This window comes from Fusarium subglutinans (genome assembly GCF_013396075.1).
Source record: "Fusarium subglutinans strain NRRL 66333 chromosome Unknown NRRL66333_c0000158, whole genome shotgun sequence".
Lineage (NCBI taxonomy): Eukaryota > Fungi > Ascomycota > Sordariomycetes > Hypocreales > Nectriaceae > Fusarium > Fusarium subglutinans.
The window spans coordinates 78,555-105,953 of record NW_023502221.1 but is presented as its reverse complement, the minus strand read 5'-3'; the positions used below and the strand labels follow the sequence as shown (position 1 = coordinate 105,953).

Genomic DNA, 27,399 nt, shown 5'->3' with positions numbered 1-27,399 from the left:
CAGAAGTCTACGTCTCGGGGAGCTCACCTATTCTGGATGTGAATTGTCGCTTCACCTTACCAAGTCCGAATTTACCAAGTTTGGTTGAAAGATAAGCATTGGTCTCATAGGATCGCGCGCAGCAAACCTCGCAAGACTGGCTCACGTAGTGCTGAAATTCATTGCGGCCATACTGCGTCTCTTTTCGTCCTCTGTCGTTGAGTACATCGAATATCATAATGTTAAAGTATTTTCTGGCTTTAATAACATTCATAGTCACAGCGCAAGGTACGCACTCATCAGCAAGGTTGTAGCCGAGAATGGCACATTAATAGATACCTGTAGCTGAGTCGTCAACCTCAACTGTTGTTCAGTCCAAGACGGCCTCGCCTGAGATTGCGGTCGCTCCCAGTCTGACACCAACTTTCCGGGACCCTCATGCACCCAACCCACAGAAATGTCCTGGCTACAAGGCAACAAATATTAAGAGGGATCTCAGAGGTGTGAAGGCAGACTTGACCATAGCTGGACCTAATTGCCAGGCGTTGTACGTATTCACGTCACTCAGTATATCACTCCTCTGACTATGTATAGTGGCAATGACATTCGTGACCTGGTACTCGAAGTTCAGTATCAGACAAAGGAGAGACTGAATGTCAAGATACTCCCCAAGTATCTGTCTGAACAGAACAGAACCCAGTATATCCTACTAGACTCACTTGTATTCAAGCCAGAGAGAGATAAGAAGACGACAATCTCGAATAGTGACCTCAGATTCGAGTTTACGTGAGTCATTGAGTTGCTCCGTGGTCCTTCATATAAGCTGATTCACTCACCACAGTAATTCACCGAGCTTCCAATTCAAAATCACCAGGAGCTGTGATAGTGAGGTCCTGTTCTCAACGTACGGCCATGTCATCGTATTCGAGGACCAATTCATTGAGCTGGTAACCAGTATGGAGCTCGACTACAACGTCTATGGACTAGGTTCGGTACCCGCCAAGGTGCATGTATAAACGAAGCTAACATTTGTCACAGCTGAGAACATCCATGATTTCCGCCTGGGGCAGAACTTCACTCAGACCTTCTGGACCAATGACGCTGGCATAGAGCACGGTAACCCTATAGACGGAAACATCTATGGTGTCCATCCATTCTACCAGGAGAGTAGATACCACAAGGGCAGTAACACCACTTCTCATGGTGTATATGCCCGAAATGCTCATGGTCAAGAATGGCTTCTGAGGCCAGAGACATTGACATACCGCACCATCGGTGGAAGTGTTGACCTCTACTTCCTCAGCGGCCAGAACAAGCAAGGAGGGTCTACAGCTATTGAGACCATGCGCCAGTATCACGTTGGCTGCGTTGGCTTACCTGCGATGCAAATGTTCTGGACACTTGGCTTTCACCAGTGTCGATTGGGATATGACACCCTCGATAAGATCGAGGCTGTGGTTGAGAATTACAGAGCCGCTGACATTCCTCTCGAGGCTATTTGGTCAGACTTTGACATGTTTGATGGCTTCCGCAGCTTCGCTAATAACCCTGTCACTTTCCCGCCTGATCGTATGGCAAAGTGGGTAGACTGGCTCCATGAGAACGAGCAGTACTACGTTCCGCTTGTATGGGCCAACATATACCGTCCTAATCCTGATGATCCAAAGGATACTTATGGTCCCTATGAACGCGGCGCAAAGCTCAAAGCATTCATCAGAGATCCAGAGTCGGGCGACTTCTACACAGGCAACAACTGGCCTGGGTTCGTTGTCTGGGGAGACTTTATGCTGCCCGAGACACACAAATGGTGGGCCGGAGAGCTGAAGATATGGTACGATAGCGTGCCTTACGATGGAATGCTCTCTGATCTTACAGAGCCCGCTTCGTACTGCGTAGGCCCCTGCGGAAATAGTCGTCTGGATATGAACCCCGTTCATGTTCCGTTCCTGATCCCAGGGGAGAAGCTCAGAATGTTTTATGAGTATCCAGATGGCTTCAGTGTGACTAATCGCTCCGAGTTCGAAAAAGCAAAAGAGCTTGCAGCCAATCAATCAGCGGAGGTCGAGGCTGCCCATGTCTTCCAAGTTCCAGCCACTAGCACGCTAGGACGTACGGAGCCGACACCTGGTATCAGAAACCTTACTTATCCACCTTATGTTCTTAACAAGTAAGTCAGCTTCCCTTATCCTGCTCACACAATATGTTGATCGTCATTGTAGTCTACAACCAGGCCACTCCATCAGGAGAATGACCATCTCTCCAGATGCAACTCACAACGATGAGTTGAACACCACTGAATACCAGTTGCATAATCTGTTTGGCAATCAGATCTCCAATGCGACCTACCACGGGCTGCTAGAGCTATTCCCTGGTCGCCGTCCCTTCAATATCGCCCGTGGCAATTTTGCTGGCATTGGTCGATATGCTACAAGATGGGGCGGTGATAACTCATCGAGATGGGGTAGTATGTTCCTATCTATTTCGCATGCTCTAACTCACATGATGGCTGGCATTCCAATGTTCGGTGTTGACATCTGCGGCTACTCCCATAACGCCAGTTTTGACCTTTGTGCTCGATGGATGTCTCTGGGAGCCTTCATGCCTTTTTATCGTAATCACAATATGGGCGGTACCATATCCCAAGAAGCGTTTGTCTGGTCGTCTGTTGCTGAGGCTTCGCGTCGAGCTATAGCGATAAGATATAGTCTCCTCAACTACATCTACACTCTGTTTCACTATGCCAATACCCAAGGCGATCTTGTCATGCGCGCTTTGGCATGGGAATTCCCGAATGACGAGACACTGAAGGCCACCTATTCACAGTTCCTTCTGGGCCCATCCCTTCTAGTGACACCTGTTCTCACTCCAAACTCCAACACAGTCAGGGGCGTGTTTCCTGGAATTGGAGAAGGAACACGATGGTATGACTGGTACACATTGAACGAAGTCCATGCCAAACCCCAGGAGAACGTCACCCTTGATGCTCCTCTGGAACATATCAATCTACACATCAGAGGAGGCACAATATTCACGTTGCAGAAGCCCAGTAATACAACAGCAGCGACAAGAAGGAACCCGTTCTCACTGCTCTTGGCCCTCGACGATAATGAGTATGCCGAAGGAACTGTGTATTTTGATGATGGCGTCAGCCTCGAGCCAGAAGCTACTAAAACTGTCGCAGTAGGTGAAATTGTTATTGATCCCTCTATTGAACAGTTTGACTAATTAAACCCTTTAGTACACTTTCAGGAAGGGTATTCTTAGAGCGGAAACCACTGGTGACTACGAGGTCAGGCCTCCTCTTGTGAACATAACTGTTGCCGGTCTTCGCAAGGCGCCCAAGAGCGTGGAGTTTCATGCTGATAAAGGAAAGCAAAAAGGGCTGTTGCCCAAGCTTGAATACGATAATGGAACGGCATATATAACGGAACTGGAACAGTTTACAAGGGATAGTGGCTTTGGCCAAGACTTCCAGGTCATTTTTAAGTATTAGAGTTATAATAAAATACATTGCCTTGTAATGATACTTCATTATCTGACTATTGAGCTCTGGCCCTCTCACCCTCGTCTTTCGTTTGATGCATTGTGTGGTGCTATCAGTCATTGCGGGTAGGTTGCCCTGACTCTTTCACCTGCCTTTTGAGTGAATCAAAAGTGAAACAATCTTTCTCTACAAGCCATTGCACATAATCGATCAGTTCTTGTGTAAATATCTAGAAGTTGAATCTGTCCATGGCATCATTACCTCTCAATTGCGCCGTCCAAAGGTCCAAGACTCAGGCCACCAGCTCCAGATCACAACCCAGCCTCCGGCAAGAGAAACAAGGCCCGTAAAGAGGATAAGCGGCCCATAACTACTACCATACCCAAAGTGTTGGCAGTCGGAAATCGTGCCAGCGTTGATTAGCCATACACTCGCTGCACCCCCAACGAGATACCCTATGCCTCTTACACCGTTTATAAGACCGTATATCAGCCCAGCATCTATAGACTCCCCCCTGTCTGCGGAATCGTTCTCCATCTGTTTGAGGATACCTCCCCAAGTAGCACTGTACCCACTTGAGAAGAAGCCGAATGTGATGGAGAAGAGAACCAAGAGAAAAACACCTCCCTGAGTAGTGTTTCCCCAAAAGAGGAACACGGCTAGGCCGCTAGTTACACATGGAATTGCCGACACAGTTTGCGCTGACAGCACGATTTGCTTGTTGTCGCTGAGCCATCCGAAGAAAGCGGATGCAAGGATCCCGACGGCGTTTTGTAAAGCCAAGACAGTTGTTGCCATTGTCTCCGATAAAAGACTAAAGTCTTGGGCATAAGTACCCAGGTATGTCTGAGGCAAACCATAGCCAGTTCCTTGGAAGAAGACTGCGATACTATAAAAGTATATAGCGGGGTGCTTGAGAAAGTGCCACGGGATATTCCTCTCTGGCGTCTTGTGCATGGCAATTCTTGATGGTGGAATGGGAACAAGGCTGATACTGAGGATGCTCGCTGCGCCGACGAACACCGCCCAGGCCGTCATAGTTGTTCGGAAGCCCCACGTATCAAGTGAAGCTTTGAAGAGGAATGGGCCCAAAGTTCCAACAATGTTCTTGCATGACAAGACCAGTCCGTATGCCACGGATCGGTTGCTGGTAGTATACCATTCGCCCAGGGAGAGCGTAATGGGGCTGTAGATGAGTGCGCAACCAAACGCTGAGGTGATACCCTGCGTGACGAGCAGGTGCCAAACATTTGTACTAAACGTTGACAGGAAGAAGCTGATGGAAGCTATGAGGGCACCGCAGAAAGCAGCCTCTTGACGCCGGTAGGCCCATCGTCTTGTGAACAGCGCGAAGAGGAAGGGCATGGAGAGGTACATGATGCCATTAGCTGTTGTTCCGATAGCGCCCGTGATATCTTTGTTTCCCTGGAGAGTCCAGTTGTTGAAGTAATATTCCTCCAATACGCCGTAGCTAATTGCAAAGCCTGGGTGTTCTGTCAGTAGACGTATAACACAAGGCTAGAGGAAGACGAACCCCAGATTGGTATTTGGATGACCCCGTTAGCTGCCAGGACACGAATGAGGGTTCGTCTGGGAATATGGTCGCGCTTTAATTCGGTTTCGCTGATGGCGATGTCGTTTTCGAGGTCAGAGTCGGATGCGTCGTCACCGACTGAAGCGCTCGGCTCAACGAGCGGGATTCGGTCGACATTATTTCGAGACACAGGCTGGTATTCGGGTCTGCCCGTCGACAATCACATCAGTCAATCACTCGCAAGGAAGACGAGGGAACATGATCAGCTTACCTGGCCATGATGGTGAATAGCTTGTGGCGAATACGCTATCAATTGAATCGGCTTTGAACGCAAAGTGAAGCTTGAACAATGGTACTGAATGTCTGCTTTGGAAGAGAAGAGAGAGTCGCGATGACAGTACTGTACGACGAGTGCTGCTTGGCGGGGCATACAGAAGACCCCTCATCTGCCAGCCTCCCAAGCCTACGCCCTGCCAATGGCACCAGAACAACAGATTAGGCAAAGATCTGACAATCACCACAAAGACGGCCTTTGAATCAAGACCCAAGGATTCACAACCTGAGAGAAAACAAGCCAAATGACGTATCAGACAAGTACAGCTTTGTTTCCTCACAGCAACGGATATTACGGCACCTCAGACCCGCATCGGTAGCAATGCAGTATGCAAACACGGAGCGCAGCCAATCCTTCGCCGCGGAGGGCGTGCCACTAATACTGTACTGTACTCCCTCTCCCCAGTTAGACTTGCCCCATACCCACCAGCTCAAATTGTCTCCTCAAATTTCTTATCTCCGCTTTAGCACGCCTTAGCCCCTGCAACTGCTGTGTCACCACACCGGGAGATTTGAGTCCGAGCAATCTTAGGCAGTATTGGGAAATTGATCGCGTGCTTACGACTTTGAGATACCGCTTTATCCGGGCCGTGAGTCTTGATGCATATAAGCATACCCTGAGAACAAGCTTTGTCAAGGTTGATCAAGATCTTCAATGGACCCTGGCTGACCCCACAGTTGGTCATTCAGTTTTAAGAAGGCTTTTATCAAGGTTCACAAATGGCACTCGCGTAAAGCTACGAATAAGACCGAAGCAGGTCAACAGCCCATATATCATATCATTGTTCATTCTAGCGATACGGAGTACATGTCTACATATTGCCATAGCCCTGAGCAATTATCATCCAAGGGTAATGATCCCACGAATACAGCCTCGGAAAGCGTTATCTTCAGTCTGCGTGGAGCAAAACCTTGTGAGGCCGATCATCAACCTGCACCCCACCCCTCCTCTTCCAATCAGAATCGTGATACGGAAGTTTCCATCCCCCTTCACTCTCAGGCGTAGAGACCCACAGCCGCAGGAGATGACGACGGGGAGCGGGTGGCTCATGGTCAGTGTAGGCCTGGCGAGAATGGTAGAGATGGTTGTTTGTCATGAAGTGAACATCTCCAACCTCAAGTACATTACCGATGGATTCTCTGTAGCAAGTTTGGTCGAAGAACTCGATCGCCTCTGCTTGTGCATCGGAGAGAGGCGGGATGACGCCTTTGTCAGAGAATCGCTTCAGAGACCTGACGTAGTTTGGATCGAATCTTTGATGGAGAGTGTAAGCATCGTGGCTTCATAATTGTAGCGAAAGAGTGAGTTGACGTACTTGGAGTAGACCCTGCCATTTCCCTTCTCAATGTAATAAATGGCACATCGGATGTAATCCTCTTGTCCATCGCTGACTTCTCCTTTTCGGTCAAAGTACCAAATGGGCTGGGTGAGAAGTTCTGCGATATCAGGTCTCTCCTCCTGCATCACGTTCCAGACCCGATGGCCCGAAACGATGTTGTTCTCACCTCCCTTCAACGGGGTATTGAGGCAAAGAAGGCCAACGATATCTGCCGGGTCAGCATGGAAGGTTTGTCTAGTATATGAGTAAGTCTAAGTGCCGAGTAAGGTCTCGAGTCATGTACCTTGCAGTGGTTCGATACAGCCGGACCTTATGAAAATCCGCCGGGTTCTCACCCAGGTCCTTGATATGCCCCAGGACATGGCCCCTACCGTTTTGACTAACGATATGCCCAAAGTGAGCGCCCAAGCCCATGTAAGCCGTCGAAGACTTGCGCATTCCCCATTCCTTGACAGGCATTCCTTGAAACAAGATGAATCCGTATCCATTGATCATATCATCTCGGACCTCTTCAAGATATTTCTCCATGCGAGGAAGAGGAAACAGCTCCTGAACAGACATGTCAGTACGGGTACTCATGCAATACTTGACTCATACCTTGCACATCTCGTTCAAGTCTCTGCCACTGTTGATGTAGTTCTCGGCAGCCGTGCTCAGGTCTTCGAGCTCCTCCGGAGTGAAGGGATGCTTCCAGATAGCTTCCTTCTCAGGAGAGCCTGATAGATCATCTTTGGTCCAGGCTGTTATGCCAGTGATCTTCTTGGGGAAGTCTGAGTATGGGTGTATTTCCTCGTAGAGAGGGGGCTGTTGGCCAGTAGTCTTGTAGCCATCAGGGAAGAGCGCTGATTTGGGCTTCACCTCGAGCTTGGTGCGGTACTCAGTCTTAGGGAGATGCGAAAAATCGCTGACTGTTTCGATGAGACCGGGAGCCATGTTGGAAGCGTCAAGTTTGAAGTGTAAAAGTGTATTGGATAGTTATGGTTGTTTGTACCTCCTTTGTTTGGTTGGCCTCTACGATGCTTTAAAGATGCCAACATGCCTTTATAATCTGGACTACTTGAAGTGTCTATCTTGGCACCAATATGCTTGAATTAGCAGCATCACTGTTACTCAAAACATCCTGGAGTCTTACTCAATCACGCCACGTCTACAGATCCGTTGTGTGCCGCTCCAGATGTGTCGTTACATATTGACAGTCAAAAGCGTCACGCCACCGAAGGACCCTCACCCCTCCATTTGCCGACGATCCGTGCGGTTAATGTTGACAACCTGTAGTCAGCTTGACCATATGCAGTACTACCCAACACCCACCTACTATGCAATTGCATGAAACTCGAGATGTCGCAACTCAAGATAGCATTACGCAAGATACCAGAATGCCAGCTGCCCAATTCAGGATAGAGAGTCCTGCCCCTTCGGACGGGGTACAGAACCCGAACATCAGATAAGCAAGGTCGATGGCACTGAAAGGCTCCTCGCATGTATACGTGTTTCTTGAACAAGGATTGCAACTTGCAATATGTAATTCTCTTAATAATTGTCATTATGTGTACGCAGCACCATTGTTCATCTAACAGGTCAGGGTTACATGGTACATCGCAGGGTAGGATTATTGAACAACATGCATGAAGATGTCCCGGAGAGATTTGCAGTAAGATAAGACAGTTTAGTAACAGTCAAATAAGCTTAACCTAATCTAGTAAACGTCTACCTGGGTAACAAGCTCCGCTACAGGAACCACCTGCTTCGCGTTAATCTTGAGAAGTTCCTTGACGCTGACAATGCGTGTGTCTGCCTCGCACCCCGCAAGCTGCCCCTCTAGCAAGTCGACCACGGTAGCCTGAATGTTCTCCGAGGCCGTCGCCTCCGCGACAATTCTGTACATCCTTGCCTCATTGCTCTCCTCGCCCCAAACACTACGGTTCCGCAGCTTTCTGAGAAGGCAACCGTAGTTGCGAGCCTGAATCATAGCTCGTATCTCAGCGTCGTTGTAGAACAGGTCTAAGTTCTTGGCCAAGATCTTGTCAGAGATAGAACCAACAGCGCTAATCTTGGCACGCATCAAGTGATTAGCGTAGATGATAACGTTGGCGCCAGCCTCGTAGAGGGCATCCCTGGGTATCTCAGAGTAGGTAGTGGGAACGACAACAAGAGGAGTCTGGGAGTCAAACTCGCGGTACTCGCGCAAGAACCGAGTAACCTCATGAGGGGATTTACTCTTGGAGTGGATCATGATAGCGTCGATACCCGCCTCATGGTAGATCTTGGCTCGCTTCAGGGCATCTTGGTGTGCAGCCTCGTAAGATCTGCTTTCCTCTTCCGCATCTGCTTTAGAGACACGGCAGCAGAAGGATTCGATACGAGCAGTGATCATGGGACCTCCCTTGGCCTTTGCATTCACCTCTCTGAAAGCGCGGATTACTCCCGCGAATTCGTGAGGATCAGCCAGGGCCTGTGAAGCAGATGACGCCGCAAGGGAATTGACCTTTTGGCCAGGGGCTGAAACGGCCTTGTCCTCGATGACAATCATGCCGACGCCAACAAGGTTCATAAGGGCGACCAAGGCAGGGATGTCTGCAATATCACCACCACTATCTGCGTCAAACGCGGCGCAGAGGGAGCGGTTGCTTGTTTTGCGCTTGAGTTCCCCGTCAAGAGCGAGGAGTGATGCCCGTTGGAGAGGGGAGAGGGTCTCACTGTCTGGAATACCTAGGTAGGTAGTCTGACAGAGACCGCTGTACCAGATGCCGTCGAACTTCTGGCCGTTCTTGCCAACGGTTGCTCTGATGATCTCCGTTGAGGTACCATCATGGGATTCACAGAGGATAATTCTGTTATTGTTCTGAGCCAGTGCTGAGCGCACGGAAGAGAAGGCAGGTGATGGTGAAGGTTCAATATGAAGGGAGCCCATCTTGTTGACTTAGTAGTCTTTGCAATGGGTAGTATCTTTTATTGAGTGAGTAGAGGGTTGTGAATGGTGAAAGTGAATCTCATCAAGAATATTGATTTTATGGTCTAAATCTAGCCAAGAGCCGGCCGTTTTCACCCGTTATTATACTTCTTCACTATCTTGGCCATGACCTCTGAGACAGTCAGAATCCTTGTCCGCCGTCAGTGGGACATAATCTCATTAGCTACACTTGTTGTCAATCTGGTTCTTACTTCCTACTCGAGTCTTGTATCTTGTGAGTTATTGCCTAGTTTGTCTGTTTCCTATTGTCACCTCGCTCACCGTGCTCAGATAGGCAGGGGCACCCAATGCGTCGTCTGTCAGCTTCCCCGAAATATCTTGGTCCGTGATGATGTTACACACCCTCACTGCTCACCGTATCTGGTTATCATGAACCAGGTAGTGTGCAGAAGGGATAAATCTGGCAGTCTGTGTGTCTCTTGGCTCTCGGCAAAGATGCCGATGAACCCCACGTAATTACAGATAAGAACAAGTAACGATTCCGTGTCAGCAATTGTATCATCTGGGTCTCGTGCCTTGTTTCCGTATTTGCTTTAGAATAGGAACAAGATGCATTATCACGTAGCATGACATCGGCGATCTTGACAGATTAAGCTTTGTGGAGGTGAGGAGCAAGGCCACGTAGTCGATATCCAGAGACAACAACAGGGTCTTGGCATGCGTCGCGAGTCAAGATACAGGAATTTGTGCAGCGGTAGGTATAGGATCGAAATAATGGTGTCCACACTACACCTCAACTCCCCGTCTCAAGAATGAGATTCGTAACTGCAAGGATGAAAAAAGATGTCTACAGAACCCCGAAATTCACCGAATCGAGGACTTTGGCGTGTAGATCCCTGCATAAGCGGATGCAAGGTTATATGCATACGGACGGCACATGATATGATAAGCGCATTGCGGGGGGAACAAGCTCAGATCATGAGCGTTAGTCTACCAAGTTATTCACCTAAACATGTTTACTGTGTGGAGATGCCTCGCCCGGAGACTCCGTGTTGACTAACCCCGGCCCGGGCCGAATCGCCAAGCTGTCTTGTTCATCTTGCAGTGCTCGTGCCAAGAAACTTGCGTCGCACTAATGCTCAGGAACTATTGCGGATGATCCGTCGCGTAATGGGACTGTTCCGGGTAGGCAGCTACTATCTCTAGTGTTGCAGCCTCAGCCGCAAGCTGGCGGGCGGCACGGGATGCACTGACTCAGGAATGTACAATGCGACACTGACACCTCCTTGCCGTATCGTCTTATCTTACGAAAGTCTTTCAAATAAACAATTGTGATTGCAAAAGCCTTTGTAATGATTGGTAGATCCTGATGTCAGCATGTTGATCGAAGATGCCGAATATCCTTTCGTTGGTATTGCCCTTCTACCCTGAATACGCGTAGCCCTGGTCTTGGCTTGAGTGAGGGGAAATAGGAACAGATGGAAGCATAGAAGCAGCGATATCGGGTGATTCGAGCCAATACCCTAGGATGGATGAATTGCGGTTGTGAAGCTTAGTACCCTAGAGAGGATTCCCAGTCTAGTTTATCATTTTGTGTATAAATTCGCAGAAGTGTATGTGGGTTTCGCATACCAGTAACAAAGGGAGTGTCAAATACGCCGTCATGCAGATTCTTCCTGTTTTGTGTTCTCTTCTTGTGTCAGCCCTCGCTGAAGACGTACCCCCTCAGTTTGATGATGGGCAACTCACTGGTAATGGCTTTGGCATACCTGGTATCAATGCCACCTACGACTATGTCATCGTTGGTGGTGGGACAGCAGGTGCCCTCGCAGCAGCGCGCCTCACTGAGCACAGCAACGCGACTGTTGCTTTGGTTGAAGCAGGAGGATTCTATGAACTGAGTAACGGTAACGTCAGCCAGTTGCCCTTTAGTAAGTCATACAATACGTTTGCGACTCTTAGCCACCCAACTTACTAATGTTACTTAGGGATCAATGATTGGAAAGGCTCGGGGGGCGCGTCTAGCTGGCAGCCACTCATTGATTGGGGCTACTTCACTCAACCTCAGAACGTAAGTAACTTCAAGACTTCTCCATATCACTCTTGTACTAATGTTCGATAGAACGGCAAGAAGATTCATTATGCCCAGGGTAAAACATTTGGCGGCAGCAGTGCCAGAAACTTGATGATGTTCAATCGCCCTACTAAAGGGGCATATAAGCACTGGGCTGAGAAAGTAGGCGATGATGCCTACACGTGGGAGAACATGCTCAAATTCAACACAAGAACTATGAAGTTCTCGGACAACAGCCAACATCGTCCTGTGAATGCCACGGCTCTCTATGACACTGCCGCTTTCTCAAAGGAAGGGGGTCCTCTACACCTCACCTTTCCAGGATACGTCTTCCCAGTGTCATGGGACGCCATCAAGGCCTTTGAAGCACTTGGATTCAAAGAGATTCCAAGCTTCACTGCTGGTGTTTTGCAAGGTTGGGGCTGGTGGCAGTTCTCCATCAATCCCGAGACCGGTCTCCGAGATTCATCAGAGAGTTCATTTTTGCAGCAAAGCCTTGGCCGGCCTGGTTTGACAACATACATTAATACCATGGCTCGCAAAATTCTTTTCTCTGGGAAAAAGGCCGTTGGTGTCACTGTTGATAACTATGGCCAGCAATCTTTCAATCTGACAGCCCGAAAGGAAGTCATCGTTGCTGCCGGGCTCTGGAGCAGCCCTCAATTACTCATGGTCTCTGGTATTGGCCCTGAAGAGACGCTCAAAAAGTTCGACATCCCAGTCCTATCAAACCTAGCGGGAGTCGGCCAAGGCACACATGATTCAGCTGCCGTTCATGGGCCTATCTGGGAGACTGAAGGCATTTCAACAGGCGGCTGGAAACAGCCCTCCAAGATGAAAGAAGCCATCACTGAGTTCAATCAACACAAGAAGGGTCCTTTGACCAACGGTGGCGTTGATGTCGGGGCATTTGAGAAGATTCCCTTGGCAAATCTTAGCAAGAAGGCTCAAGAGGATCTCGCCCAGTACCCTGACGACTGGCCTGAGGTAGAGTTCATCATGCAGATGGTTGATCCTCCGGCGGGAGCGACTGGCAAGAACTACGCCGCCATGACTATAAGAATGGTGGGGACAGTCAGCCGTGGCAACATGACCATCTCATCTGCGAGCAATCTCGACCCTCCTGTTATTGATCCGAACTGGCTACGAGCAGATACAGACAAAGAGGTCGCTCTGTATGCCCTCCGAAGAGCCCGTCAGCTTTGGGAGCATATTCCTTCCAAGGTCGGTAAGGAGATATACCCTGGCGCCAATATCACCAGTGACGAACATCTGCTGGATCTCACATACGACAACCTCGACCCGACACATCATGGCACCGCTTCTTGTAAGTTTGCGTCTCTCTCTTACAAATATGACCTCATTCTAATTCATCACAGGCAGCATGGGCAAAGCAGGTGACCCATCAGCAGTGGTTGACTCTAAAGGCCGCGTTTTTGGCATACAGAATCTGCGTGTTATCGATTCCTCTACAATGCCACTGACACCCCCTGGACATACAATGGGCCCAACATATGGTAATGCTGAGAAGTTGGTACAGGATATCTTGAATGCCTACCTTGGTTTGGAGTAGCTGCCATTGATCTGGGCGCGTAGTGTAGTAGTAGAGAGACTTTTAGCCATCAATACTCATAAACTATAGCCTTAGTTCAAGTTTAGCAGTTTTATTCGGGCATTGCCTGAATGGTCGATGCCAACGGTCTACCTAAATCTGCTAAATATTACAGGTTGCCCAATTTACAGACTCATAGAGCGATGCATCATGCCTCAATCAGTCATTCCGCCCCATAAGCTGCCATGTTCTGGTAAGATTGTAACGTAGTTGGCGATATCGGAGAAGTCTTGGTTCTACCAATTGCTGAGGGTACGAGGCCCGATGACTGGGTGTGCACCATTGACGGCCATGTAAAGTTCCTCACGTGTACACCGCCATTTACTCCACAGGATTGCAACATGTCAGTGCCGGTGTGTGTGAGTGCGACAAGAGACAACGTCTGCATCACTGGAGGGTGTGCTATGAGTGGGCCCTTATGCTGATCAATTCGGAGCTGCTTATCACCCCGAAGCCGGCTAGGGGCGCGCTCAGTGTTCTCTGCGGTGTCACTTGGAAGCCAATGCTGCATTTTTCCCCGCTTACGAAGGCAAAACACTTCTACCTTGATTTTCTCCCTACTTTGTAAAGCCACTTTTGCTTGACCTCGTCACAGATATCGCAACAGATCGGCCACTCCTCATGGCGGAAACAGAGAAACACAAACGGTCTCAAGATGGGCCAATCCCTATGCTGCAAAGCAGTTTTCAGCAGGATGAGAACTCAGCCGAACAAGCTTCTGAGTCAACCACCCAGACCGACTCAGACCAACCCATCGGTGATGATCATAAAAAGAAACTAGGCGTGCTTTGGGGCTCAGCACTCATGCAGCTCCCACTCTGGGGTAAGCAAACTACGGCTTAGCATTCAAACCTTGACTAACGATACCATTGTAGGCTTTAATCTGAGTTACGGTATTTTTGAAGAATACTGGACAAGCAACTGGACTCTAGATGGCGATCTCTCCATCACTGGCACAGTCGGCACTACCTCCAACGGAGTCATGTATATCTCCATGCCGTTCTTGTTTGCGATATTCACCCGCTACTGGGCTCATCAACGGCTCAAAGCAGAGCTTGGAGGCCTTATCATAGCATTCCTTGGGTTCATTCTCTCTTCTTTCAGTACCCATGTTTGGCATCTCATGGTGACACAAGGCGTCATGGCTGCTTTCGGATGTACTCTCGTGTATAGTCCAGCAACATGTTCTCTCGGGGAGTGGTATGCCACTGGCAATCGAGCCATTGCCTATGGTATCATTCTCTCGTGTAGGAATATTGTTGGCTCGGTCTGTCCTTTTCTGCTGCGGTATCTTCTTGACCAATACGGCTTTCGATGGACCATTCGGATATGGGCGTTCATTCTGGCTGGGTCAGGTCTTCTGTCCATCCTTCTCGTCCCCACGCATCCTTCCAAGACGGTGGCACGAGAGGGGAAGCCTCCTCGCATACCATGGACATTCCTGAAACACCGTGGCATTTACACGTACTTCGTTGCTGTCATGGTCCAAAGCTCAGGATACTGTCTACCACAGACGTACCTCCCAACATTTGCAAGAGAGTTCAACGGCGCCAGTCAAGCCATTTCCACTCTCTTGCTTACGTTGCACAACATTCCAGGCATCCTCTCGTGCTTCTTCTTTGGTTGGCTCACTGACAATAAGTACCATCAATTCTCAGCCACTAATATCACTTGTCTCTCCGCCTTCGCATCATCAGCGTCTGTTCTTTTACTATGGGGACTGTCAGTAGACGGAAGTCCTGCTCTTACACTTGTATTTGCGATTGTTTTTGGCTTCTTTGCCGGTGGTTACAGTGCGACCTGGGGAGGCATTACGAAGGAGCTGGAGAGCGAAGCAGAGGATCATGACGAGACTATTGACTCCAGTCTTACGTATGGACTTCTCAATGGAGCTCGAGGTATTGGGTTTGTCAGTGGTGGCCTTGTGAGTATCCCATTGCTGAGCGCTGGAGACATGGGCTGGGGAGGAAGGTTTGGCTATGGAACCAAGTATGGTCCACTCATGGTATTCACTGGTATTTCAGCTGCTTTTGGTGGCCTGGGGTTGATTCGGGTTGCAAGAGCAAGGCCACGCAAGTCTCCAACATCAGGTTAAATATATGATTGCAACAGACTAGCGTTGGAGTATGGAGATGTATCTTAACTATCTAGTAGCTTGACTGACCTGCTGGAGGTCACTGAACCGGGCTGCCTCAACTATACGTAAACTTGGTCGTTAAGAACCTGTTACAGCCTGTTGCTACTGCTCTCTAGTATTTGTTTCCAATAAAGCATAATATTTTCTTTACGATTTTACCAAACATAGCGTCCTTTGGTTCTCTAGATTGATAAGACTCTCGTGCATTCATACTTTCTCACGAACAACCTCTTTGAGTTTGATAGGCAGTCCACCCTTCTCCCATAGGAAGAAGATTTTCTGATCGTACCAGTCGTTTTCGGTTGGTACAGCCTCGAGGTCAAACTTCCAGAGCATGCGAGCCAACAAGAGTCGCATCTCGGTATACGCCAGACTGTTTCCCATTGTTAGCTATAACATATATTAGTGACACTGCAGCACTTACTTTTTGCCAATGCAGTCGCGTGGTCCTAGTGAGAATGGCGATAGAATAGCCCGGTTGTCGCTCGCATATCGAGGATCATCCAGCCAACGCTCTGGAACAAACTTCTTGGGATCTCTGAAGTTCAGCTCTGAGTAATATGCAGGCCAGTGAGGCATTGAAACCGCAGTCTGTATGTAGGAGTCAGAGTTTTGTGAGTGTAACTCACTGGGAGCTATGACTGTGACTTACATTCTCAGGAATCCAATAACCGTCGATGAACTCGCCACCGGCAGGAGAAAGTCTTGACAGTCCGACAGCAACTGGTGGGTCTAAGGGAACTATCAGTATAAAACTCAATGCAAGCATCCTGATGGAAGGGAGCCTTACACATGCGGAAGCCTTCGTTGAAGACAGCCAGCATGTACTTCAATTGGTCAACCTGGGTAACAGTGATCTCTTCCTCTGAGTTAAAGGCAGAGCGTATCTCATTTGTCAACTTCTCAAGCTTGTCAGGGTTCTTAAGAAGGAAATAAGTGGTTCCACTGAGAAGAGTAGCTGTCGTCTCGCTACCAGCAATGATCATGACGCCCGAGTTCTCGATAATCTCAAGCTGCGACATACCCTTTTCATCGTTATGGCGAAGGACATATGACATAAAGTCTTGGCTTTCAGTGTCCTTGGATTCGATGCGGGCGAGTGCCGCGTGCTCTGCGAACTGCATGTGCTCTTCATAGCTCTTCCTCAAGCTTGGCGGACTCAACAGTGAGATCCAGTTCTGAAGTCCGAGACGCACGTAGATCTGAGTATAAGAAAGAACCTTGAGACCCTTGAAGACTCTGCTGACCCAAGGATGATACTTTCCATTCTCGAGACATCCGAATGGCTGACCGAGAGCAAGGTGGCCGATGAGATCAAAAGACGCAAAGTTATACCAAGCTACAATGTCGATTTCCTCTCCTCGCTGTGCTCGCTCTGTGAGGCCTTTCATGAACAGTTCGACGTAGTGATCCACTACATCGCCTTGACCACGAAGTGCCTTTGACGAAAAGGCATGTGCGAGTAGGCGGCGCATACGTCTGTGGTCTTCCTGATCGGAACGAACGATACTTGAGCAAGGGCGGTTCTGACGGTACATGCGAAAGTCCTTCTCAAATGATTTATGCCCAGCCGCTTTGTGGCCATAGATCTTCTTTGAAGCTTCTGCAGTGATGAAAGAGACATCTTTGGGCGTGAATCTGACAGCTGGTCCATATTGTTCGTGCAGCTTTGCGAGGTGGAAGACCCAGTCACCTCTACTGAGATAGTAGAGATAGGGGATCTGGGTTATGGCATACAGCTTCGGTCCGGGGACTTTGGCGAGTGGGTGAAGGAAAGCGTAGTACACAGAACTGGCGACGAGGTATAGAAGCTTTGCGATATGATTAGATGAATGAAGAGAGCTCTGTGGTGCTTGGACTTACCAGAGAAATACCCAACAGAGCAAACACGGAGCCGAGGCTAAGCTCACCCAGTAGGTTTGTATGTAGTACGCCCATGCTGACGCGTGGGTAGAAGAGCAGTGCAGAATAGTTAAGATGGCTGACTTGATGGTTGAGATGTGGTATTTGCCTTTGTAGATTCTGAATTTAATAGGCAGAATTGTTCCTTCATTTATAGCCCTCTTTCAAAGAGACTAGAGGTAACATCAAAGCGCTCAGCGTGCAAACCTGTTTGATGCACGTCGATCATTCATCTTTTTCGCATACATCCGCATCGGCATACGACGTCGGGATCAACCGAAATTCTCTCCGCAACCAATCAGAGAGAACTTCATGTGAGTAGCCATCTCTATCGCCGTGTTAATGCCTCCTGAGTGCCGAGTTGAAATGAAGAGGTATCCACTGATCCGCGTTCCACTGCCTTCGTGTTCAACATGATGTTATTTTAATGTCCGCGGGGTTTGTGAAAATGCTAGCTAAAAGCGAAGCTCGGGATTTCGGGCTTAACAAGCTTCTTGCTTTTGCTTGTAAATCCCGTACGCTCAGACATTGACGATTATTATTCTGAATTTTGGCTGAGATGAAGTAAAGTTTTATCTGCCGAAGCAGGATTCACATCCTAGTAAAGGAATTGCTTATGTATGGATGACATGGTCAATAATCACCCTGTTAGGGTAAGCACTAGATGAAAAGTACCGATTGGCTTGATAAGCCTTATCTATCGACTTGAGTCTTCGGAGTATATACAGAGGTTATTGATGCATGGAAGCGACACTCTATTCCACGTGCAATTATGGCTGATGTTACATATTGCCGTCGCTCGCAAACTCTGCATCACCCGACGAGACTAACAACCTCGCCGCCGTCTAAGCCCACCAACGTAACGTCGCTTAAATTTAAAAGTTCCGTGCCGCAGTATCCGAGAGAGGTGGCATAGCTTAACCTGGTAAGCGGGGAACAATGTGCTGGAATGGAATCGAGAAACGCCAGTAACACCCTTTAAAGTCTTAGATACAGCAGCGAAATATTAGCTATCAAAAGCTTTATTACTTGTGACTAGTTCATAAGAGATCTTCAGTTCATAAGAAGATAATGTCCAGAGATGCCCAGAGATAACTGCGGTTAAAGTTGCTGGAGAACTGTCTCCAATGGGTATGTTAAAATGACCTCTCACGGCAGCCAAGCAAGAAAAAGCAAGAATGACATCAGTTGTGACTTTTACTCTTCAATGATTCGAGACGGTCGAGAAGCTCATGCACTTGGCCCGGGACTTGACTTGAATCATTTCTGTGACAACAATCGCAGTCAAAATCCCGAGACATATTGTGACACTGGAAACCACCATGACGAGATGCTTTTTAGAAGAGTATCTATTAGCACGTCACCAATGGCCTGAGACCCCGCAATGATCGACTCTATGACGGTAGTACCCGTGCCTAGCTGCCGAGGATGCCGGATTTAGACACGGCTCCAGTCCGGGGTTCCCACCGAAGTAGCCACTCGTCCTAGAAACCATCATTTAGAGTGGAAAGCGCGATTTTACGAATGAATTCACATGGTTCCCATACACGTTTCCGCGGAACTATTGGGCTGTATATGGTCTTTGTCTTGGGTAATATTATATTTGTGAAAGCACATGGCGGCTATATACGGGCGAGATTGAGAAACTAGGTAGAGCAGCTTACACAGCACAGGAAGACTATTATAACCACCTCTCAGATATCATTCTTCCCCTTTCTCAACGTGACTCGCACTGAGAGCTTTGTGCTCACGAAGACTACTCTCATCAAATCCACGGTATTTCTCCTCGCGCTTCTTAGTGATGGCCTGCGTACCTGTCAGAAGCTCGTCGCCGTCGAAAATCTGACCAATCTCCTCAAGACCCTTGCCCTGTGTTTCAGGCAGATACCACCAAGCAAATACGCATTCAACGCTGAGAACAGCGCATGCAAAGATGTAGTAACGCCAGCCGATGCGGTCCAAGGCAACGGGGTTGACGTAACCTGTGAAGAAACTAGGCGAGTAGCCACAGAACTGGAAGATCATAGCTGTCTTCGAGCGTAACGAGTAGAGAGAACACTCAACGACGTAGGGCACTGTTGAGATGGCAAATGGTTGGTAGCCAACCTGGAACAGAAAGATCATGGCAACGACAGCAAGCGCCAGAGGACGGTCTGAAAACTGACGTTCCTCGTTGAGGGCTGAACAGATAGTCCATACTATGAAGACAACCAACATGGTAGTAATTCCAAAGGTGATCAGACCGCGTCGGCCAACTCGATCAATAAGCATAGCAAAGAGAATAGAGCAACACAGCTGCCAAACAGCAGCAATTGCATTGATGAGAAGTTGCGTGTTGGCATTGGTCACGCCAATGCTGTTCAAGATCTTGGTCAGGTAATAGCCGGTCAAACCCAGGCCCGACAACTGAGCAGCGAAACCCATGAAAAGTAAGATCCAGAGGCGCTTACGGTTACCACTGGTGCGGATAGATTCGGACCACTGAATCGCCTTGTGCTTCTTTTCTTCTTCCAGGGTTGCTTCAATCTCAAGTAGCTCGAAGCGCACTAGACGAGAGTCGTGGTCGCCGCAGGAGTGATACTGAGAAAGGATGCTCAAAGCTTCATCTCGACGATCCTTGTACACGAGCCAGCGTGGAGACTCGGGGACCCAAATGCTAAGAATTAGCTGCAGAATGGCTGGAGCGCCCTGCAAGAGACTGGGCAGCCTCCAGCTCCAGGAAGAGTTCATCTTGAACGTGCCAAACGTTATTCAAGCAGCGACGAGATAGCCCTGATGGGTATAACATGTCAGTATCGTTCCTGGCCAGTGCCTACGCATGAACCCTACCGCAAGAGGTGAGGACTTACTATGGGATGACTGCGGCCTATAAGTTTAAGCTTTAGGCTGCGAACACAGATAATGAATGACAACACGATTTTTTTTTTTCCCGATATAAGGTGAGGACTTACAACAACCCACTGTGTCATGTATAGAGACACCATTTTCCCGCGATGAGTCGGGTACGCCACTTCTGTCATCAACTGAGGAGCGGCCACGGCGACAATGCCAGTTCCCAAGCCAATGATGATTCGGCCGGCAATGAACATGCCCAGATTCTGGGCGCCCCCCTGAAGGGCAGAACCAATAATGATCAAGAAAGTGCCGAGCGTAATTGTTTCTTCCGCCCGAAAATCTGGCAAAGCTGAGACGAAAAGAGGGCTGATACAAGAACACCGATATTGATCGCATTGACGAGAGTCCCGAGGTTCGCACCTGTCTATCAGCCCACACGTTAGTGCCTTAAACGAGAGGATTCTATTACTTCCCCAGAGAAACATACTGGGTCGCCAAATGCTTCCCGCCAGAGAGGCAGAGATTGCATGCCGTTCAACATGCTACCGTCAAATCCACAAGTAAACTGCGCCAAGAAGGCACTGAGAAGGAGTAAATTCAGCTTCCGAAGGTTGGGATACTGGAACCACCATTTCTCCAGTTTAGGGATGACATCGGCAAGGACAAGGCCTTCGAATTCTTCCACGTCAGCCATTTCTCTTTTGGCGTCGTTCATCTTGATCAAGTGGAATAGAAGCTGTTGGCAAGATCGAAATGGAACTTGTAAGGGTCTATAAATGACAACTCTGTTAGTGACTCATGCGTGTTCCTTCGTGGATGCAGATCACCAATATATAAAACCAGCAATTACACACATTTCCAGTCCTGGGGCATTACGGAATCAGCTCCGCCTTTGACATTGGTAGAATGCGGGGAAACCTGGGGGCGTTGGGTCTTGCACTAGTGGCAGGGGATCGGAGAAAGCTTCGGAGCAGCTCCTACTAGCACTCGATTCTTGCGACTCCATAGACATCATCTGCTTCGAGTTAAAGCTTCTGTTAGGTCATAATTAGGAAGAGTTAGACCTATCGCTTTATGACTCGAAGTCCAAAGTTGCCGCCACAGCTATTAGAATGTTTTGCAAAGCCCACAACACAAAACTATCACCCATAGAGCCTGAGACACATATTCAATAACATCTACTCTAATGCTGTTGACAATGTCGGCCATACTGGCAATGACGCCTCTCCTAGAGTGCTGGTGACTTTTAACATGGGACAAAATACAAAAACTGCTAAATTGAGACCACAGTCCCCCAACAGCCGTCATGCGGGAGAGGTTATACGGTTAGCTGAACTTTCTCAGAATATCATTTGCTTTCGGAATGCGGCCCAAGTTTCGGGATTCCTGGTAGATAGGCCGTCATTAATCACATGACAGTTCCATATCCTGTGAAAAATTAGGCCTGATAGAATAGCGTGCATGTGTTGATTGAGAGGCATACGCCGGTCCTTCTTGAAGCATTGCAGCTCTTAATTGTTCCCCGGAGCTGGATTGGGTATTCTAGGATGCATGACAAATATTTACAAATTACATATGAATACGCTGTATACTTAGTAGCTCAGAATCAATAAGCAAGTTATGAAAGACATCATAGATCCATATCGGGTTAAGAATCAAATTCATTATCCCCCACTATCGTGAATAGACAATGAGATCTAGGGAGGGGTCGTGGCGCCAGACCACCTTGTTTACAGTGCCATGTTCATCGACACCAAACTCCACCTTCCAGAACGTAGGATCATTGTCATTTCCCAATACCCATCTGCCGCGGCACGACAAGTCGTTCCGTGGTTGCAGCCACGTAAAGGTGTTGCCATCATAATGTGTCAGCTTGTACCTTTCCGAATCCAGTCCCTGGAATGCCCAAAACATCACCCCCTCTTCCACAGTAACCACGACGCTGAATACACGGCTCTTATCGACATATTTTCCTATGTAAGACTCCAATGGTTTGTGAGGTTTGATGATTTGTGGTCGGCCCTGCACAAGACCTTGGGTGATTCTGCCATACCATCCCAAGTTGATGGCGATAGACGTCTTTGCGTATGCAATAAAGTCGGTACGATCCTTTATCGGAACATCGATGATTTCTTCAAGTACCATTTGTGACACCCAATCAGGTACATCAGTAAGTGAGAGGCTGTTGCCCATGACCAACACAACGCTTTCCGTACGGGGAATCAGTATAACACTCGCAAGAGCGCCTGGGAGCGTGCCTTGATGATATGATATCAGTTCGTCAGCTACTGCTTCCCCGATAACAGGCATTCCATGTGGCATCAGCCGACCGTTCAGACCAATATGTCCCAAGCTGTTGGGCAGTTGCACACGAGCCCATCCCAGTCCGTAAGACACTTCTCCCCTCTCATTCGAGAGCATTGTCGCGTGAGGAGACATTATCTTCGATACCTGCTTCAGAGGGGAGCCTGGTGTCGTGGTTTGGCCTGTCTGACACTCATGGTTGAAGCTCTGGACAAAACAAGTGTAGAGTTTGATCAACTCAGCAGCGGAAGACCAGAGTCCACCAGAGCCGCAGCCGATACCATCTTCACCAAGCTTGGGTCCTGGTATACACCATGGCGTGCCATTATCCAACGCGTTGTAAGACTTTGTCACGTTATCTGTGTTGCTGGGCGGGGGTTTTATAAAGGTCCTTCGTAAGCCGAGCTCAACGAAGACCTGCTGCTGGAGGAAGTCGCCCAGCGACATGCCGCTGAGGCTTCTGAAACTCTCATCGCAGGCGTCATAAGCAGTGCTATTGTACGCAAATGAACCGAGATGAGCGGGGACTAGAGTCTGGTGATTAACGACCTGCATGCAATCGTCTCTGCCGATCAAGATGTTACCCTCACAACCACCAACCAGATTTCCGCATGATGACATTCCACTGCGGTGGCTGTATAGGTCGGCTAGTGTTGTGTTATTATACAGATAAGTGTCGTTTGGATGGAAAGAGGCCGTTGCGTCTTTGACAAGCATCTCCCACGACGCAATGCCTTCGTCGACCAATATCCCCATGGCCGCGGCTGACACGCCTTTTGCGAGCGAACATACCGGAAATATCGTCTGTTCTGTGACAGGAAGTTCGTTCTGAAGGTCTCGAAAGCCGTAATTTGCATGATAGACAGGCTGGTTCTTGGTCGCGACTGAGAGACTCAAGCCTGGCGTGCCACCAAGCTTCATCAACTCTTGAATAGCAGGGCCAAAGTTATCAAGTCTACTGGATAAGTCGTCCATGACGCTTGTATGTGTCAACATATCTTCATGCAGCAAATCTCTGTCAGGAACTAGAACTCTTTATCATGAGTTTGTGATACCTCAGTAGGAGGATTTCGGGATCAGTCCGACAGCTTAGCCGATGGGCGCTAGCGCATAAGCCTGGACAGAAGTGTTAAACAAAACCACTGTGCCATTGGCCTACACAAAATGTAAGGACCCTACATAGGGGCCTAAGGCAACAGGGCTTATATTTTGTACAACAAGAAGGTAGACCCCGCTTTCCGTCTGTAGCCTCACTAAATTATCGTCTTAATTGTTTTTCAAAAAGGCTGTTATAGTTGATGCTTTCTATACATCCTCTATTTACTAGAGAATTTCCATCCCAGGCTAAATGAAAGCTATCATATTAATCTGAGGGTCACTGAGTTTAGTATCTCGATATCAGCTTATTTCTTAATAAGGACACCCCAAACCCTGGGTAGGAAGTTATACGCATCCTGCGGTTGTTCGATGTCCTCGGGGTTCTCCCACTCTCCAGCAGCCAAAATGGCCGACTTGATGTCTCTCGTAACACGGCAACCAATAAATCCCGCCCAAAAAGGGTTTAGGCACGCTATCAATATATTAGCACGACTAATCGGCCGACATACCTGGAAGCAATGGGTACAAGGAACTTGTGTGCTTTGGGGGGGTAATATCCTGCTGAGACCTACCTTGGATCAAGCCCATGAGGGTATCCTTGCTCTTCCCATGTTCCCAAAATATAAAACATCCTCCTGGCTTTAACAAACTGTATGCTTCCTTTGCTGCGCTTTTGGCATCTTCTACTGCACACAGGACCTGAATACTAAGCACTGTATCCATACAGCCCTCAGTAATTCCTTCGCGTCTCAGAATGTCGCTGTCTTCAAGGCCGCAGGTAACCAATTTGTACTTTTCTGTCAGCCCATATTTTTCAACTTTAGACGCCAGAGTATGTTCGTAATTCGCGTTAGGCTCGATAGCGTATATGAAATCGACCTTTGACTGGTCAAACCGTTGAATTTGGTTACCTGGCCCAGGGCCAAGCTCAAGTACCTTGCCATGGGCTGATGAAAGCAAGGCAGGAACCACTGTGGTATTCTCGAAGGCGATAAAACCCTCAGCTATCCAATGTCAATGAATGAGCCCAATAGGCACCTAAGTTAATTAACTAACAAAGTGGGATAAAGACATTCGCCGCAGCTTGTTCCCTTATGTTTTGAAGTCTCACAAGAGAAGATATGCCATTCTTTCTGAAAGCCTGTATTACGATGTTATAGTGCACTGTTCATCGTGTCAATATACTGTTTTTCTTTATGAAAAAAAAAAGGGACCAATTGTATAACCTTTAATAGATATCCAGATAAATCCGAGAGGCCTGGAAATGGCATAAAAGGTATTCAAAAAGCCCATATCAGAATACTTCAAGCAATACGCCTATAGTGTAAGATTGGTAATTGTAAAAATGTAACTCAGAGGGGTAAATGGGTGTTTCGGCTAATAGAGAGCACGTGAGTAATCACGTCAGAAGAAGCCAAATCCTTATCGATAAAGATAAGCTAACAGGCATTGCCCCATATTCCAGGAGGGTTGGTTGGACCATGAGATTGGCAAGGTCCTTTGAGCTTGCGCTATATGGAGGAAGCATGGGCAATATTGTCGATTCTAACTTCAGTCGTTTGATCAAGCTTTCACTCCATAACAGAGTTATTTAGAACTATATATAATAGCTTTTCTATAAATAGTTATAAAGATATAATACTTTATTAATATAAGCACAGTAAGGGAAAACTAAAATTTAATATTAAGAAGGATAAGTTAGACAGTTTTGAAGCTATTTATATAATAAATATAAAACTAAATTATACCTTCTTAGAAGTAGGATTTAATAACATAAATCTTAATTAATACAATTATCTCTCTTAGTATCTTTCGGTCCAGTTATTATGGGGAGAGGGAGAAGTCCCAGACATGGGCGACAGTCCTTCATGATAGTCATGCATATTTCCCTCTCCTGCCAATTCAGCAGGTGTATTACCCTCACCAGAATGAGCAACGTGGAATTCATTCTTGGGGCTCATTCTGGAGTGCATGTCAGGCGATCGTGTCTCACTTGTCAGCTCAGACGGGGGATGTGCAGGCCACGTATGTCCTCCGCCATAAGACGGAGCTCCTGCGAGGGGTGACACCTGGTTATGCACATCCCAGCCACCAGCTGCCGGTGGCCCAGTCATGGTCATATCATTCCGAGGTGGTGGCGCCGCCACGCCGTGACTTTGGCTGTAATGCTTCCGACGACGGTAGATGAGAAGACCGCATCCTGCCAGAGCAAGGATAAACGCCACAGCGCTTCCCACAGCGATCCCTGCTATGGCTCCAGTACCGAGTCCTGAAGATGGCTTGCTGGTGTGAGTCGCGGGCGCTGCCTTTTTGGTGCTTGTCTCAGTTGCACGAGTCGCTGTCCTTGTCCCCGACGCCGCTGTGCGTTCCATTTGCACAGCCAGGTCTGGAGCGTCAAATCCGCTGACGGGCGTTGTCTTTGTGGCACCGCCAGTACTGCTGCCGCCAACAGCCGTTCGAATGTCCATGGGCACAACGTACGTCGTCAAACTGGGCTGGTATAACGCCCAGATTGCATCTTCCTTGTTCTGCTTGCCCAGATTCATGTTATGTGCGCCTTGAATGGTCGGCACGTCGCAGACTTTCTGAGTAGCGTTGGAGTAAGTACCGCCAATCACGAGCATTTGGGCGTTGTCAATCACGTTGCAGCTCATCATGCTCTTTGGGTATGAACCGGTGCCGTTGCGGTAGGTTGGGTACGGACCCCGAATCCACTGGAAGCTTGGTATTGTGAGGATGTAGATATCATCGAAGCCTATTGTATCGGGCTCAAACCCGCCGCCTCCGTAGATGTAACTGTGATAGACTTAGCCACTGTATACTAAGGCATCGCCACTTGAACTTACATGTTGTAGCTTGAATGATCCTTGGCCCATGTCGCGCCACCACAAAAGCGACGTCTGTTGCCAGGAGTGTTGCCGGATGTTTTTTGAGTATACCACTTCGCATTCGCGACATCGTATAAGAAGATTTCGTCCAAGGGCTGCGGTGTCAAGGTTCCATTCCCATACAAGTCTTGAGCTCCACCAAAATACACCAGCATGCCGCCATCTCCAACTGGGAGGTATACCATGGTTCCCTCTGCTCGTCCTGTATCATCTGGCCCCGTGTCGTTGCTCCAGGTATTCGAATCCATTTCGTACTTGATCAATCCATTCGAAGCTGCAGGCGGGCCTGACCAGCCTTGAACAGATGCATTGCTAAGCCACCCGCCATAGAAGTACGCTTCTCCTCTCGACGGGATTGAAACGCCAGCTCCATAGCTGGCCGCTTGAACTTCCTGTGGGGGTGATCCGAACGACAACCACTCGTTGTAAAGAATATCGTAGCTGTAGAAGTTGAACGGCTGAGGGGATGCGCTCTGGTATTCGCCGCCGTATAAATACAGTCTCTTGTTGATCGAGTCTTCCCATAAAATGCCGCCATTGACGCTTGGAATCGTGTCGTTCTTGGAAAGGTTGGCATAGAATGGGGGCATTCCCCCGCTGGATACGGCGTCGAGGTCATTGTATGAAAAGAAGGTGTCTGCGATTATGTTAATAAAACTTAAGCATTAACCAGGTGATTCATACTGACTGGTCTGGTTATTTGTTGCCGCTCCTCCATAGTTGATCAAACCTCCATCAATGTACAGCCTGCGATCAACTACGGCTGATTGGTGACCCCACCTCCGACAAAAGTTCTTGACTGGATCATTTTGTCCAAAGGAAGCATCGGCATGGAGCCAAAGGAGGAGGAGGAATAGACCTATCCATGAGAGCTTTGATGGAGCATCCATGGTAGTATCAATAATAGGGAAGGCCCGATGATTGTGTCTCAAAGAATTGCAACGTTGACCCAGGCTCACAGGATGATC

General features: G+C 48.4%; 9 protein-coding genes across 9 annotated transcripts; 2 read left to right on the top strand and 7 right to left on the bottom strand.

Moving 5' to 3' along the window:
* Positions 1–218: 218 nt before the first annotated feature.
* FSUBG_9851 (alpha-glucosidase precursor (maltase)) lies at positions 219–3,472 on the top strand (the record flags this gene model as incomplete). Its single annotated transcript, XM_036688409.1, has 7 exons — positions 219–267; positions 325–526; positions 574–765; positions 821–966; positions 1,018–2,146; positions 2,199–3,159; positions 3,218–3,472. The coding sequence occupies 7 exons, from the start codon at positions 219–221 to the stop codon at positions 3,470–3,472; spliced, it is 2,934 nt and encodes a 977-aa protein (XP_036534693.1).
* Positions 3,473–3,727: 255 nt separating this feature from the next.
* Positions 3,728–5,276, bottom strand: FSUBG_9850 (monocarboxylate transporter 2; the record flags this gene model as incomplete). The annotated part of the gene is made up of 3 exons (XM_036688408.1): positions 3,728–4,947; positions 4,998–5,203; positions 5,269–5,276. The coding sequence occupies 3 exons, from the start codon at positions 5,274–5,276 to the stop codon at positions 3,728–3,730; spliced, it is 1,434 nt and encodes a 477-aa protein (XP_036534692.1).
* Positions 5,277–6,220: 944 nt separating this feature from the next.
* On the bottom strand, positions 6,221–7,603 carry FSUBG_9849 (taurine catabolism dioxygenase; the record flags this gene model as incomplete). Its single annotated transcript, XM_036688406.1, has 4 exons — positions 6,221–6,584; positions 6,647–6,904; positions 6,954–7,219; positions 7,268–7,603. The coding sequence occupies 4 exons, from the start codon at positions 7,601–7,603 to the stop codon at positions 6,221–6,223; spliced, it is 1,224 nt and encodes a 407-aa protein (XP_036534691.1).
* Positions 7,604–8,366: 763 nt separating this feature from the next.
* FSUBG_9848 (phosphoenolpyruvate phosphomutase) lies at positions 8,367–9,581 on the bottom strand (the record flags this gene model as incomplete). The annotated part of the gene is made up of 1 exon (XM_036688405.1): positions 8,367–9,581. The coding sequence occupies one exon, from the start codon at positions 9,579–9,581 to the stop codon at positions 8,367–8,369; it is 1,215 nt and encodes a 404-aa protein (XP_036534690.1).
* A 1,663-nt stretch (positions 9,582–11,244) lies between these two features.
* Positions 11,245–15,362, top strand: FSUBG_9847 (choline dehydrogenase; the record flags this gene model as incomplete). Its single annotated transcript, XM_036688404.1, has 6 exons — positions 11,245–11,512; positions 11,570–11,652; positions 11,704–12,982; positions 13,035–13,217; positions 13,863–14,090; positions 14,143–15,362. The coding sequence occupies 6 exons, from the start codon at positions 11,245–11,247 to the stop codon at positions 15,360–15,362; spliced, it is 3,261 nt and encodes a 1,086-aa protein (XP_036534689.1).
* A 249-nt stretch (positions 15,363–15,611) lies between these two features.
* On the bottom strand, positions 15,612–17,342 carry FSUBG_9846 (Isotrichodermin C-15 hydroxylase; the record flags this gene model as incomplete). Its single annotated transcript, XM_036688403.1, has 5 exons — positions 15,612–15,777; positions 15,829–15,995; positions 16,057–16,136; positions 16,195–17,215; positions 17,268–17,342. The coding sequence occupies 5 exons, from the start codon at positions 17,340–17,342 to the stop codon at positions 15,612–15,614; spliced, it is 1,509 nt and encodes a 502-aa protein (XP_036534688.1).
* Positions 17,343–19,007: 1,665 nt separating this feature from the next.
* On the bottom strand, positions 19,008–20,856 carry FSUBG_9845 (hexose transporter; the record flags this gene model as incomplete). Its single annotated transcript, XM_036688402.1, has 4 exons — positions 19,008–20,019; positions 20,156–20,172; positions 20,258–20,416; positions 20,629–20,856. The coding sequence occupies 4 exons, from the start codon at positions 20,854–20,856 to the stop codon at positions 19,008–19,010; spliced, it is 1,416 nt and encodes a 471-aa protein (XP_036534687.1).
* A 959-nt stretch (positions 20,857–21,815) lies between these two features.
* Positions 21,816–23,420, bottom strand: FSUBG_9844 (beta-lactamase transpeptidase-like; the record flags this gene model as incomplete). Its single annotated transcript, XM_036688401.1, has 1 exon — positions 21,816–23,420. One exon carries the CDS (start codon positions 23,418–23,420, stop codon positions 21,816–21,818), a length of 1,605 nt encoding a protein of 534 aa, XP_036534686.1.
* A 428-nt stretch (positions 23,421–23,848) lies between these two features.
* FSUBG_9843 (uncharacterized protein) lies at positions 23,849–27,321 on the bottom strand (the record flags this gene model as incomplete). The annotated part of the gene is made up of 7 exons (XM_036688400.1): positions 23,849–24,015; positions 24,116–24,547; positions 24,600–24,684; positions 24,988–25,088; positions 25,468–26,339; positions 26,390–27,068; positions 27,120–27,321. The coding sequence occupies 7 exons, from the start codon at positions 27,319–27,321 to the stop codon at positions 23,849–23,851; spliced, it is 2,538 nt and encodes an 845-aa protein (XP_036534685.1).
* Between the last annotated feature and the right edge of the window lie 78 nt (positions 27,322–27,399).